Source organism: Lottia gigantea (assembly GCF_000327385.1).
Source record: "Lottia gigantea unplaced genomic scaffold LOTGIsca_1, whole genome shotgun sequence".
Taxonomy (NCBI): Eukaryota; Metazoa; Mollusca; class Gastropoda; family Lottiidae; genus Lottia; species Lottia gigantea.
Window position 1 is genome coordinate 8580242 of NW_008706746.1, and position 16076 is coordinate 8596317.

The 16076-nt window shown below is 34.6% G+C and overlaps 1 protein-coding gene across 1 annotated transcript in view; it reads right to left on the reverse strand.

The window, feature by feature from the left end:
- Positions 1–11957: 11957 nt before the first annotated feature.
- The window catches only part of LOTGIDRAFT_181433 (hypothetical protein), a gene marked incomplete at its 5' end in the record, with an annotated part of 45149 nt that continues 41030 nt past the window's right edge, over positions 11958–16076 (reverse strand). The window contains 6 exons of the mRNA XM_009045938.1: positions 11958–13410; positions 13721–13892; positions 14326–14459; positions 14775–14927; positions 15251–15327; positions 15853–16031. Coding sequence (XP_009044186.1) covers positions 13222–13410; positions 13721–13892; positions 14326–14459; positions 14775–14927; positions 15251–15327; positions 15853–16031 — 904 coding nt within the window. The 3' untranslated portion in view covers positions 11958–13221. The remainder of the gene's footprint in view (positions 13411–13720; positions 13893–14325; positions 14460–14774; positions 14928–15250; positions 15328–15852; positions 16032–16076) is intronic.

Consider the following 16076-nt stretch of genomic DNA (forward strand, 5'->3'; position numbering starts at 1 on the left):
TATCAGAGGCCAGATATAGGGTTAGACTGACCACCGTCAATTATAACTATCAGAGACCAGATATAAGGTTAGACTGACCACCGTCAATAATAACTATCAGAGACCATATATAGGATTAGACTGACCACCGTCAATAATAACTATCAGAGGCCAGATATAGGAATTTTAGGTTGTAACATTGCGGTTAAGCAATGTTACTTCTTAGGTAAGAGGTTGTGCCGTTCTATCAGAGGCCAGATATAGGATTAGACTGACCACCGTCAATAATAACTATCAGAGGCCAGATATAGGGTTAGACTGACCACCGTCAATAATAACTATCAGAGGCCAGATATAGGGTTAGACTGACCACCGTCAATAATAACTATCAGAGGCCAGATATAGGATTAGACTGACCACCGTCAATAATAACTATCAGAGGCCAGATATAGGGTTAGACTGACCACCGTCAATAATAACTATCAGAGACCAGATATAGGGTTAGACTGACCACCGTCAATAATAACTATCAGAGGCCAGATATAGGATTAGACTGACCACCGTCAATAATAACTATCAGAGGCCAGGTATAGAGTTAAGACTGGCGACTGTCAATAATAACTATCAGAAACCAGATATAGGGTTAAGACTGGCGACTGTCAATAATAACTATCAGAGACCAGATATAGGATTAGACTGACCACCGTCAATAATAACTATCAGAGACCAGATATAGGATTAGGCTGACCACAGTCAATAATAACTATCAGAAGCCAGAATAGTATCAAAAAGGGCGCGGCCACTTGACTTGGTCTATCAAAGGCTAGACTATTCCACTTTTGCCTTTTCATAGACATCATGTTCTACGAAGGGGGTCTATTAAGCAGACAAATAATAGACCCGATATCAGTAAATTCAGGACCATTTTTTTCTTTTTCTTTTTCATCTCAATAACTTACCTTGACTGGAACACAAAATAAAACCAGCAACAAATCAGCCGATGATAAACTCAGTAAAAATATATTTGTAATGTTTCTCATGCGTCGATATTTAGAAATGGAGAATATCACCAAAGCATTGCCAATAACTCCAAATAATAATGTTAATCCATAGATTATCGCCCCTGGTATTAATTCAAATAATGGTAGAGAGTTCACAGAGTCGTCGTAATCATAATAGTAATAATAAGCATCCTCCGTTTCGTTGATCAAATTTGTTTCTTCACTACAGTTTGTCAAACACAACGTTTCGTTTCCCACATACAACATATTTTAGTACTATTGGACACTAATTGAAACAAGAACCGCAAAATGGATTAAAAGTTTTAATTACCAAAAGCGCATTCGGTGACGAAATGCATCCATACATTTCAATAACTCATAACTCTACAATATATCGCTCCCTAAAAGCATAACGGTTTAGTATTAGTATTTGAATGAAATACGTGAATTTAAACGTGTGTTTGCCAGTTTTCCAAACGAATGATATAAGTTTTCTTACACAAAATTTACAAATGAATGTCAATCAGCATGAAACACAAGTATTTGAGTACACTTTTAGAATTCTTCAGTAAATCAGAACAAATCGCCGCTAACTTTAACTCAGGTAATGTTTCAAATTAGATTAAAATTAACGAATAACCACTCCCCATAATAATCATGCTGATCAATTAGTCCAATTATTCCATGTCTACAAAAATGCAGAATGCTGAGTGTCGTTTGTAGACAGTAAATCTTTAAATGTTTAGAGACAGAGATATAATTAGTCTGTATAATCCGCACATGAGGTCATTGATTACAGTTCAGTACTGTCGTAACTTCCAATGATATATTTTACTTGCAAAAGAATGGAACGTCAATTTTTATTCTGAACAATGGTACTTTTAGTTGAAATTGAGCTCTAGAATTCGAGTAACTAGTTCGAAAACTATATTCCCTTAACGTTGGAAGCAATGTTAAGAAGTCCGCTTTACTAATATACCAAAAAGTTGTTTTCTTTGGTAATGAAAGGAACCTTTTTCTTGAAACAATATCATCACTTTTTATTTACTTCCGTGCACAATTGTGTGACATTTTATAATGCAATGGCTCAATCAATAATTTGACAGGTGCTCTTCCAGATCCTTCATTCACTTATATCCTCCAGTTTCAAGATTTAAACTGAAATTTATCAAAATCTAAACTTAAAACCACAGAAATTATCAACTGCATCAAAACGTTTACAAAAATCAAATGGTGTATAGTTTAGCGAAGAGAAACACTTCGTACACACAGCATGTAGTGAGAGAATTTTCAGTACAACATTTTTGAAAAGAAATCATCAAAGATTATATCACAAATAACACGTGGAGTTGATAGAATTTGAAAGATGAATGATACAAGGCTATAGTTGAAAGATTGGATATTATAGATCTATATTCTAGTTAGCATGCATGACATTGACTGACACTTTTATTCCTTTCAATCGCCCACATCCATTAAAATAAACGACTTATAAAGTTCAGTGCCATCCTGTATTAATGTCCAATGTTATAAATATGACACCCACAATGTGTTATCAGTTATCCTATTTTCTTCAATTTATAAAATAATATTTTCAGACATAAACAGGTTTCTGATTGAAAGTTAATCTCACAAAACACAGAAACGTTATAAGCATATTAAAATAAAAAAAATAACATTTTCATATATTCCAATTTTTTTTTCTACTCTAGCAGTTTTTCTCCAGAAAACAAACTATAGATGACAAATCAACTTTCCAACTCATTTACTATAGACTAAACACGAGACGCCACCTGAAAGGAATTATTCCTCGTGGCCTGTAGTTAATATGACAAAACTCAATTCCTTGGCAAAGAAGGCAGGATTGTCATCATTTTCTTAGATTTTTGAATAGATAAGTGCAGTTTAAGTACAGATTATAATGACGTTGAATAGATCAGTACAGTTTTGTTGATCAGTTAAACTTGTGCATTTTGCATTTATTTTATGAATAAATAAATACATATCTATGGATAGATAAGTGCAGTTTACTGTTTCATTGAATAGATAAGTTCAGTTTCTTTATGATAAGTACAGTTAGTAGTTTCTTTGAATAGATAAGTACAGTTTACAGTTTCTTTGAATAGATACATGTACAGTTTTATTGAATAGATAAGTTCAGTTTCTTTATGATAAATACAGTTAGCAGTTTCTTTGAATAGATAAGTACAGTTTACCGTATCTTTGAATAGATACGTACAGTTTCATTGATTAGACAAACCTACAGTTTACTGTTTCTTTGAAGAGATAAGTACAGTTTCGTTGAATACAGATAAATACAGTTTATTTGATTAGATAAGTACAGTTAACAGTTCTTTCAAAAAGATAAGTACAGTTTACAGTTTCTGTGAATAGATAGGCCTAAGTACATTTAACATTTTACTCAAATAGATAAGTACAGTTTCTTTGTGTCTTTGAACAAAATAAATACTGAACAAAATAAGTACAGTATAGTTTCTAAATCAGTAGAAAAAAGTTTCTTTGAATAAATAGTACTGAACAGTTTCTTTGAATAGATTAGTACCGATTAGTACAAAACACTTTTTTTGAATAGATAAGTACAGTACAGTTTCTTTGAATAGATTAGTACAGATTAGTACAAAACAGTTTCTTTGAATAGATTAGTACAGTATAGTTCCTTTGAATAGATTAGTACAGTACAGTTTCTTTGAATAGATTAGTTGGCCTATAGCTTCTTTGAATTATTAGTACAAATCAGTTTCTTTGAATAGATTAGTAGGCCTACAGTTCGATAAAAACACCAGTATTTCTCTTGTCCCGTTTACTCAAACTAAAAAGATGGGAGGGGGTTGAGGTAAATTTTACGTAATCAAATCTACCTTTTTTATTACTCAAATAATATTCACAAGTATCGAGTGCGTCTTTATTTTTTACAAAACAATCTGATTGATTGAGTGGTTTGAATACATCTATTTACTCAGTCCCTTAAAAGGTTAGCCCCTCCACAAACAGTTAAAGATACGTGACAGTTTCGATATTACATTCTCAGTCCAAACTCCGCCCAAAAAGCATTTGGACTATTATGCCTTATAAGAAATGTAATGAAATGAATTTTAGGGCCTACTATATTTATAAGTCTATCCATTTTTGTGGATTCATAATATAAGAAATAAATAAGTATTTCGTTTCGGACAGTTTGCTTTTAAAAAAAAATCGACGCCAAAGTTTGTACGAAAGCGAAAAAGACCAAGCCGAAGAAATCGACCATTTTGGAAATAGTGGAGGTAAAACATCAACTGATTTGTTTATTACATTCAAAAAAGCACTAAAATGGGAAACCGGCTTTTGGTGATTTGTTTGTAGATATAAACAATAGTGGTTGCTGCAACTTTCTTGCCCTTTTTTGGCATTAAGACATAGTCCAAGCAGTAGGTCATCGGTCATCAAAATGGCGTCAGACTTAATCTCGGTTATCAGGACGTATTTTATGTTGGGCTTGCTTTGCTCAACAATATTATTCAATTTAATCTATTTTATGGCATTAAATACCAATGAATCGATATTCCAAACGACGAAAACTCAATAGATAGCTATAAAACTATATAAATGACATGTTATTTGCAAGATTAAAGTAAATAAGGCAATGTGTGTCTTTTCACAGCCGATGACTGCCGAGAGAAGGCAGTTGGACAGACCAAGACAACCCAAAACGTCCGAAAGTTGCACATTTTATCAATACGTGTTTCGGGATACTTTAAGCTCCTCTTTGAAGTAATTGTCTGTCTGACGTCAACAATTACAGAAACAACTGGCTATCATAGATTCCACTGTCAATCAGTGTACATGCCAATCTAAAGCCTGCTCTGATCAAGTATTTTTCAGGAATGGTAGAACTTAAGGTTCTATTTATAGGCCATTAAACGCTTAGTTAAAGTTGAATTGCAGAAACCACAGACATCTGATTGCCAATCGGAATGGTGCAAATTGACACTATAAATTTCCCTGATACATAAGTTTAGAAAACCTCTTTACCATTCCTTTAATATACAAAAATGTCACTTCCAAAGTACTATGCATTTAAATTTTATAAAGCATAACATTAAACAAATATATCCATATATAAGATCTGAATATATATATATATATTATATTTAGCCTATAGGTCTATATAGTATTTTTCTTTGGTCTTTTCAGATTCTACATCAACCAGTATGGATGACAATTTACCTGAGGATATTTTGAAAGTTTTGGAAAATCTTCAGAACAGTGACCAAGTAATAGTTTTAGATGAATCAAACATCATCTCAGATTTGGCCCATACCAGCACCAATCCTGGCATTGACACCAGCCAATTTGTGGAAATTGTGACCACAGAGGCAACATCGGAGAATAACCAGATCAATCCTCAACAAAATCCTCAAAATGAGTCTAAAATATTTTCACCAGAAAATACCAAGAAAAAAACGCCGCGTAAGAAAAGAATACGAAATAAAAATCCTACGCCAAGAGTCTGGAAGCCACCTCCTTCAAAAGCATCAAATGCTCAAATAGTACCCATTTCTACATTGTTTCAAACTGAACAGACTGAAACAGCTGACACAGAAAACCTTGAAAACGCTGAAAATAGTCCTTCAGATATAACATCTGGATTAGATGAGCTTCCAGACATTGAATCAAGTGAAGCTAAGAGAAGGTCACTACGTAATGCGGACAAATTGGCTGAATCAGATACCTCAAATCTGGTCAAAACTTCAGAGAGAATTGAAAGTAATGATTCGGCATCAACGAGTACAACAACTGAACCTGTGACAATGGCAACATCAAATGAGCCATCAGCTGCTAATAAAGAAGCATCATTGGTAGTATCAACTGAGGTCTCCTCATTTAAACCTGCAGTATCAACTTCTCCAGAGACTAAACCTAGATCCATACCAGGGGTAGCAAGCACCAAACCTTCTAATGATTCTTCAACTGCAGCTCTTGACAATGCAGGATCCTCTGTTGTTCCCACAACTGGTGCTTCATCTGGTTCAAATCTGGTGACATCAGAAATTCCGTCAACCTCAAACCTGACTTCAGTAGCATCATCCTCATCTTCAGTATCATCAATAAAATCTACGCCTCCAGCAACTCCAAAGACAGCTAATCCTCAATTGATGGAAAAATATAAGAAGGTATTGACTCCAGAGATTATGAAAAATATCCTGAATTTCCAATCTCCCATAAACAGTAGTGGTCCCTGTATATATAAACTACCTGATGGAACACAGCTTAAAGTAAATTTTGGAACTTTGAAGAAACAGAAAAAGAAAAGGACTTCACTTCCAGCTCCAAAACCTAAGACTGTTGTCTCAGATACTCCTGAAGCAGACGCCACAAAGCTTAATGAAGCAACACTCAAGACATCCTCGTCTGTGACCAAGGCACCAAAGTCAGTTTCAGACAGTGCTAAGGCAACAGCTGCACAAGAAATTAAGAATGTCTCTGAAGATACAGCAATACCCAAACCTCCTGAAAAATTTAACGAGTCATATCTTCGTGTGTTCAGAGATGAAGAAGTTGCTGCGAATAACAACCCAAATAGACAGTTCAATAAATATGAAATTGCAAGGGCAAAGAAACGCATCAGACAGAAACTTCATCCTTTGCCTAAAGGTACAATTTGTCCAAATGAACCTGATCGTGGTGAAATGGTGGCTATTTATAGGAATAAAGAAGAATTTCTCAATCTTGTTGTTAAATGCTCAGAATGCAACTGTTATCATTGTCCATTGTGCAGTCAAGATGGAACAATGAATGTATATAGACCAGCAAAATTTCTAAATAAAATGTTCATTAGACATTTGATGATTAAACATTGGGACACTAGGGTTTCATTGATACATAATGAAACAGGTAAGCATATTATTAATTTACTATGGAATTTTTTGACTCGGAAACTCTTTTACAATATTCCTAGGACTCTTAATTTACATGGTTAAATGTCTCCTGGTCCTGTCTAACATTTAGCCCATACTTTGGCTCCGTTTGTTGGCCATGTCTCATGTCAGTTCAAACCACAACAGGATTTTGAAATAAAATTAATGAATGAATTCAGTAAGGACATTGGCAATAGCTTCAATATCAACCCAATCAGAAAAGTTTAATTACATGTACATGTAATTACTACACAAATTGAAGTAGGTTAGGCTTTACAATCTAAATTCCCTCCTAATCCTATGATTAATTGTGCCAAACTTTAACTTGGTTTAGCTTTGTGTTATAATATTAGAGTATGTTATGTTGTGCTCTATTTCCAGCTAAGTTAACTGATGTTTTTGCCTTAATTGTGCCAATCTTTGTTTTTGTTTTATATACTTATTTTTTCAGAATATATGACCTTGTGCTGTCGTCTTCATCATGCTGGAACTAGTAAAAAACACCTGCACTGTCCATGTGGTAGAGTATTTATTAGAAGTGATCTACATCGTAGGTTTCGTGTTCATCGTAAAACTGTCTGCCCCTTAACAAAACATTTTCATCCTGTTAAACCAAAGTGTGTTGTAAAGAAATGTCCCCCATGTTGTACGATAAATCCTGTTCCTGAAGACCAACATCGAAGTATTTTTGACTCCTATGAAGAGTTCATGAGGGAAGCCAGTGCTAAGTGTTCAAGTTGTGATAAATACCATTGTTTGGTGTGTTCAGTAACTTTATACAACCCCCAGAAACAGTGGGTGTTAAATAGACATTTAAAACGTCATTACCAAAGTCGAGTTACTTTACCTGGTAGAGAAGGTTTGTTTCATTTTATTTCATTCTTCAACTTCAATTGAGAAGAGCTCATATTGTTTTGAGTTATGTTAGGTATATATAAAATAATCATCCAGACAACTTAGTAGTTGCCAAAATGCAAGCAATATTCGTGATGGGGGTCTCAGTCCAACTGTATGTACGGTATAAATAAATAAACCAAGTAAAATGCAGTGTGAAATTCTAAACGGGTGAACATGAGGAAGTAAATCAATCATATGTGAGTAAGTATTTCATAATAAAAGAGGTATACTTTGCATCAATTGTTACAGCTACTATTTACATGACTATATCCCTCAATCTTTGTAACTAAAATCCATAAATGTTTCTCATTTCTTCTATTCCAGCTCCATTTTTCATCGGATGTCGCCAGAAACACAGTGATATTCGAAGAAAACATTTCCATTGTTTATGTGGACAAATTGTCAAAAGTGTAGCAAAGACATTTGTGATTCATATGAAGAAATGTCCGTATGTGTTGAACCCGACTGGAAATAGAGATAACTATACTCATATGACAATGATCAGACCATCCAATCTAGCCATGTCATTTATTAAACCAATTCAAGTTAGGGCAATGATTCCAAGGAATTCTATGCCGATTTATTCCCGAATTGGAGAAAAGATCCCCCCACCCCCGTTAGCTATGAGTATTTTTGATAGTTTGGAAGAGTTATGCTCTGTGATAAAGAGATGCTATACTTGCTGTACTCAGTACCATTGTCCACTGTGCTCAGATTCAGTTTATCAACCATCAAGTCGCAGGATGTTGGCCAAGCACCTGCTGAAGGTTCATTATAAACAGAAAATTAAACTACCTTCAGGTAAGCGTTATTGACATATTCCATGCCCCTATTCCATGTCTAGTCATTAATATAAGATCAACACATTTCAATTTGAAGAATGAAATAGGAGCCATTATAAGTTGTGACTTCCCATGGGTCCACCCTAAAAGTCAAACATTGTAATGTATGTTTCTACACCTAGGAATAAAAATTTACTGAATTAAGTTTGGTGGTTTTGTCCATTGACGTCCTATTTTGATTGTTCACGATTTCAAGAGTGATGCTCAATTGGCTCTCTAAGCAACACAGGTCAAACTTTGTATGTGTGTCCTTAAACACATTTACTGGTGTTTGTGGCCAATGACCTCCAACTGTAGACATATTGTATTGGTGTTATTATAATTCTTGTCATATTTCAGGACAGCATAGTTTCCCCTGTTATTTACCACATCAGGATCGTAAGAAGCCAGTTGAACCAAAACATCACCATTGTGTATGTGGATACGTTCAAGTGAAGAAGAAACGTTTTTTATCTCATACTAGATCATGTAAACACAGCCAAACTCGAATACTCAATCCAGCAGTTGAACGACTCCATGACTATCTTGTACCAGAGACTCAACTTCATAATAACTTTGGTAATCTACAACAATATCCACACACTGGCAACTACAATCAAGTTGAGGAAGTGTATGAAGTCTCTTCTAGTGAAGAAGAAGAAGCTCCAAAGAAGATCAAGGAAGTCCCAGAGCCTGAACCCGAGGAAGATCCCAACAAAACAGTCGACATGGATCATAACATGTACTGTCAGAAAGTAGACCATTGGGAAGAAACTCTGGAGGAACATCTCAAAGCCAAGTCCATGATGACCTCAATAGAGGTTCCAGAAGATGATTTTGACGATACTGGGGATGTTCAGTTTGGTCCATTTGAAGGAGATGATGATGATGTTGAGATACTCGAAAAGAAGAAGGATCGAGCTTTCTATCATGATATTGTCAATACCTATCAATCAGATCCCATAATGGGAATTTTTAATCCATTTGATATGTTGGTGTCTCAACTAATTCAATGTACAGATTGTTGTGATTTGTACCATTGTCCATGGTGTCCTCCCGAAATCTTTGTACCAAATAACTACAGAAATACTTCCAAACATCTGAGGAAACACTGGTCTCATCGAGTGCTCATGATTGATGGTAAGTGTTGAATAGGTTTATATTTTCGAACTGAATTACTGAAGCACCTGATGCCAGACTGTTGATTTGTCTGTACTTGTAAGTCATTTCAGACAAGGGCATAAAATGTGATTTTGTTCAATGGAAGAATTCTAAATGATATAGATATGACCTAACTACCTGAATGAATGACTGAATGAATGAAACCGTGATTAAAAATCAGATGGTGCCTTAAATTCAGTTCCTCAAGTTATTGTCAAACTTTCGGAGCTCCCTCTTGAGTCACTTTCAGTCGAATTTGAGAACCAATAGGTTAATTTGACAAACGTTCAAGAGGGCTGTCGTTAGACCCTTACTAAAGTGGCTATATTAAAAATTAAAGATAATATGAAATCTGAACGTAAGTTAGGTCTTATTTTAATTAGCCATTTAAGATTTTTGTTTTGGGGAATCCACACAATTGATTTGGTAATCACATCATGTCATTATATATTTTCAGGTACATTCTCACTACCTTGTTATCATGATCATGGTTTGGTTCTATCTAAACATTATCATTGTATGTGCTCTGAGGTGGTACAGGCAGCTCCTCATGTTTTTTACAGACATGTAAAATCATGTCCTTATATGGTCAATTTAGTAGAGGAATGTCGTCTTGGAAATCAAGAGGTCAATGCTCCAATGCCAGCACGTGAAGTTTTGTACCAAACTCAGAATAAATCCAAACTAGACAAAGTTGTGGATCAGTTAGAAATTCATATCAAGTCACCTCAAAAATCCAGCACACAATCATCATCAACAAAAACTTCACAGAAAAAGCAGAAATCAAACAGATCAAAATGTAAGCGAAAATATGAAAAAAAGAAGAAGGCGAAAGAGGACAGTTCTGAAGATGAAAATGTAGCAGCAGCTCAATCCATTATGTATGAATCACAAGATCTCGTCATAGCAGAAGATGGTCAGTCGATAAGGAAACGAAGACGAAAAAACACGGAGGAAGGGGGTAAAGGAGATTATATGACTGTATATGAATTTGAAGAGCAGAGTCAAATTAAAAACAATGGAGGGGCCTTTGTTCAAACCCAGCATTCTGAATCTCAAGTAGCTACTCAGAACATTATCATCAATGCTCTGGGAGATGAGGTCTTCCAGCAGGGATGTACGTACGATATTGTCATTCCACCTGATGGATTGATAGATATTAACAGTATTCAACATATGCTGCCATCCGGGAGCTCTTATGTTATAGTAGATAAATAATTGCATGCTTCCTGATAATGCGCTCTTTGGTCTGTTTAATTAATGTGCTTTCGGTTCTTATTGAAGTTCCATAAATAATGCATGGTGGTTCATTATAAATAATTGCATGTTGGTTGATTACCACCACTTCCTGATAAAGCCCACTTTGGTCATTTTGAAATTAATGATTTACAAACTAAAGAAGCAATGTTAGCTGGTATATTATTGAATTGAATAGATAATGTCCACTTTCAGGGAACATCTTGATTGATTCTTACTATTTGAAATGGATGATTAAAGAGAAGGCATGTTTAATATCTTGTTAGGTATATGAAATAACAAATTGTTTTGTGGATGGATGAATTCCATAATTATTGGGGTAAGTATAGAGCTGTTGATTTGGCTTTTTTTGTTGGTCATGTCAGGGTTCATCAGTTTTCTTAGCCAAATATTACTTCTCTCGATTTATGAAGGTGTACAAGCTGATGACATCTAGTAATTGATATAGCACCAGGTGGATTTTCCTGTCTCTAGATTTGTTCAGACGAACACAATCACAGCTTTGTTTCAATAAATTTAATTAATCAAGAAATAATCATTTAGGTTTAGAGATCACATTATATAACTAAACTAAACACAGGAGAAGTTTACCTGTTGTTTAATGATTAAGGAATAAATCTAAATAAGTAAATTTAGTGAGAAGACTTACTGGATGAATTATATTGAGCTCTGTGAACCATGGATGTATGTATGTATGTATTGTTATGTTGTTAATGACTATGTTCAGCTTGTTATTTGTAATATTATTCATTAAAACAATGAACCATGATTCCAGGACCCACTACTTTAGAATGAAACATGGATTCAATGCATTCCTTTTAGCCATTAATGAAAATCTTTCCCACCTTCCCATGATTTTCCACAGTTTATATTGTACTATTGAGAGTGACTTTTACACTAGATGTTACAAAAAAAAAAACCATATTTGAATATTTTTTTTATATTATATCACGTTCATCACACATTTAACAAAATTTATCTAGATACAGATCTGCCGGCATATTCTCCAATTGATCTTAGTGCTTGGATGTCCTAGGGTCTTAACTTATACTGTTTCTAGAATATCCAAGCGCTAAAATCGTTTCGAAAAAAAAAGAAGCCTGGTTATTCTTATTATCACAATAGGCTTGTGGAATCGAAAATAAATCTCTTAACTGAAGGATATCATACTAGTTTCTAGAGATGACAACACTACTCTGAATGCCAATGTAGGAACACTGCTCTGAATGCAAACTTAAGAACACTGCTCTGAATGCAAACTTCTTACAATATTTCATTCGAGTATATATCTCTCTCAATTTAAATCAAGTCTACATAACTTGCTATATAGTACTAGCTGACACCCGGACAATATATTTCTTGCAGCTGGGACTGGATGAGAGGTGCTACCGTTTAAATGACACTCTAGATAGGGTCTTTGATATAGAAATTAAACTGATAAAAGAAATACACACTTCCATATCACAAATCTCACACTCTTTACAAGGCTTTTTCTCAGTTCTCATTTTTAAAGATAGTCTTATCTTCAATTCACCACACAATAAATTACAATTCAGGCTATTTACACATCATTCTTTTATACAAGAGCTTTTTAACCCTTTCAACCCGAGCAGCCATTTTACCACTCACACACTAACGCAATATATACCTTGATCAGCCAGGATACCGGCCGTTGCTAAGTGACGTCTTACGCTTTTACTTTTATTACTTGGAGTTCAGGGTATATGATGTTATATTTCATTTACACTCAGGGTTCAAAGGGTTAAACACTAGTCCCTACCAATGGGTATTATTTGTACACATACAAAGCTTATTTAAAGTTCAATTTTTCATCTGGTTTGAAAAAGTTAAGGAATTTTCATTTTTGAAACATACCAGAAATGGTTAGGAAAAATAATAAAGCAAAATTGATATCTGAATATACAAAAATAGGGAGAGAAAGAAAACCAGAATGAGTTCTTTTCTTTTGCTAAGCCTGCTGTTGTATAGCAACAAGTTTTCAAATTTCACAGAAATTTATCCTTGATTAAAAAAACAATCACAAAACTTAATAAAAACATTGTTTTCGAATCTTTTACTCAAAAGAATATAATATAACTCCATTTCACTCCTACACTTTCAACACAAATTACACAATTATTTTCTCTTAAACAAATGTCACCGAAGTTCAATTTACATCAACACAAATTAAGGAACCTCATCATCAGAGCCCATACCATTCTCTGTATTTCTGGTCAACATATAGTTATCCATATCAATAGATCGACAATGATTGATGGCATAGCGTAGTTTCTCTGCTAAAACTTCTTGACTGCTGTACATGGGTAACCTCAGTTGAAAAAAACAGGTCTGAGAAGTTGGTAGGCTGTTTAAACCCTGAAAAAAAAAGAGTAAATAAATTTGAATTACAATAGTCAAATAAGTGTGTATGCAGACTCTAATGGATTGCAAAAAACTAACAGAACTGCAGTTGTGTCGTGATGATACTGATGTGGAGAATCTCCATAAAACAAAGCCTAGTGTTTCTGACCCTACTCCAGCTATTAGAGGCTTCAAGAATCAGACTATATCAAGCCCACTTTGCACACTCTGTCCTAAAAAGTTAGCAAACCCTATCTGTCACACACCAGCCAATAAGAAACTTTACTAATAACAACTTTATATCTAGAAAAGTGCAAGCACTTACTCTATCAGAAGTCATTATCTGAAAACGCTGTGAAATATCAGCTGGGTTGGTTGGTAGTCTTGTTCTTCCAGATATAAATCGTAAGAACTGTATTCTCTCATCGTTTGTAAAGTTTTCCAGTGTCTCCCAGAACCATTTGATTAAAATATGAGATTCTTCAATTCCTCGGTACCTACAAAGTTAATAACCTTGTTTAAAGAACAGGTCTACCATTGTTTGACCAATCGAACCATAGTCTTAAAAACAGGAAATTTGTCCCTTCAAATCCATGTGTGTCCAGAATAATCCGAATTTGAGACGGGATTATGCAATTTTCGTGCAGTTCTAGTTGTTCTGAAGATTATTTACCTGTATTCAAGAAACCAAATCTACCCCCTGTAAATGGCGAACCATGACCCTTAAGACAGTTTGAAATCACGTTGATAAACTTTGTCACAGAAGGTGAGCAGCTGTTTTATCAGGAAGAGCAAGAACTTTCACTCTGACATTTAAACCATACAGTAATTGTACTTGTGGAGCTCAAACTTAGAAATAGAACAAATGGATTGTGCATGTGTTGAAGATGTCTATGGATGATTATAAATATCTTTTAACTACTACTGTACCTGACAACTTGACGTAAAACATTGATAGAAACTTCAGCTGTACCACAAACTAATTGTTCTAATGCTGAAGCTGATAATAATGATAGTAGAGGAACTGGTATGATCCACGACATCCCTTCTCTTATTAATTCAGCCTACAAATAAACAATATTCTTGATATAAGTGAATTTAATAAATAGTTTTACATCTTACTTTTATGTATTTTGTTTGGATTTCAAAGACCAGTAATACCATCTGCCTGACTATATTCTTTAGAGGTTAGCACATTCAAACTGCTTTAACAATATTTTGGTGGGATAACCCCCCCCAGACCTTTCATGAAAACCTTGCCTCTATATTGCTTCCTCATTAGCAATCTAGGTCCTCGACAGCTGTTCCCCTATTAAGCCAACCTGTCCCCTATATAATGTACCCCCAGTTACTGGAGGCTGGAACCGCCACTGTCATACCTGTCTATCCATCTCGTGAAGTCTATACTGCATGACTCTATCAACGTAATCTTTACGATTATTAAAATGTAAAGGTATCTTTAAACCACCAGGTATCACTGGCACCATCTCACCAGATGAACTTTGACCTTCAAAACTGTCTATTGGGATAAACTGAAAGGAGATGATTAAGATAACGTACCACATAAGATTAGGATGCCCACAGAAGCTGTTAAAGTTTTTTAGTTGAATAGCTTGGATTATCATGGTGTAAGCATTCAACTTTAAAATCACTATATAGATTTCATTACAGTCTCTATTTTCCAGTTATTTTGACTGGTAAACTGATCATGTGATGATGGTTATCAACAATTGTTTCTCATCAAAAAGAGTCTGGCTTTGAAAATTTATAGACAATAACATAAACTTGTCTTCATCAAAATCAAAAGTTATCAAAGACAGTTTTAAATCAATGCAAAAAACAAAAAAATCTGTACCTCATGGAAATTAGTTTCATTGACTCCATTCTCCTGTATATTGAGTATTCCTCGTAAACTTTGTATATATAAATAATCTACCTGTAAAATATCATATATAAAGATCATGACATGCAAGTCAAATGAAGTTTTACAATAGGAAAATTTGATTTTCTAGAAATACAGGACCCAAAGTCCTCATTTAGGAAATGGAAATGGTGGAAGCTATAAGTGTGCTAGATAATTATACATAGACTAGAAAAAACAAGTTAACATCTATTAGGTCAGTGGTTCCCAACCTTTTCAGCCTTCACACCACAGGAGCAATCACCTGGACTGTTCACACACCCAACAATTTGTTTCATCCACATCTTCATTATGTGTTGCTGTGAGGTGCTCTCTCAACTCAAAATAAATTCTTCTCCTACCAGTTGGCCACACCCCTGACACTCTAGTCCCACACCCCCAAGGGGTGAAAACATCACTGGTTGGGAACCAGGGTATTAGGTAGTTGATGATGGTGAGTGGTATTTGGTTAAAGGATCTGGATCAAATGGATTGTTTGGTATTGTCAGAGAAAAGTTAAGAAAACTAGAAAATCTCTGTAAAATCTTTTAAAGTACCTACCTCCTCTATATCCTCAACCTGTAGAGTCATTCCTGCTAGCAGCTTCCAGACACATGGTGCCAGATGTAGGTCTAATGGTTTCTTAGTTCTTATAGCTACCCCAAATAATATTCCTAGAAACTTATATAATACTTCATGGTCTTCTATAGCTTTAAAGGAAGCATTCAATAAAAACCTAAAAAGTAAAACATAATACAATACTGTATAATAATATATATTC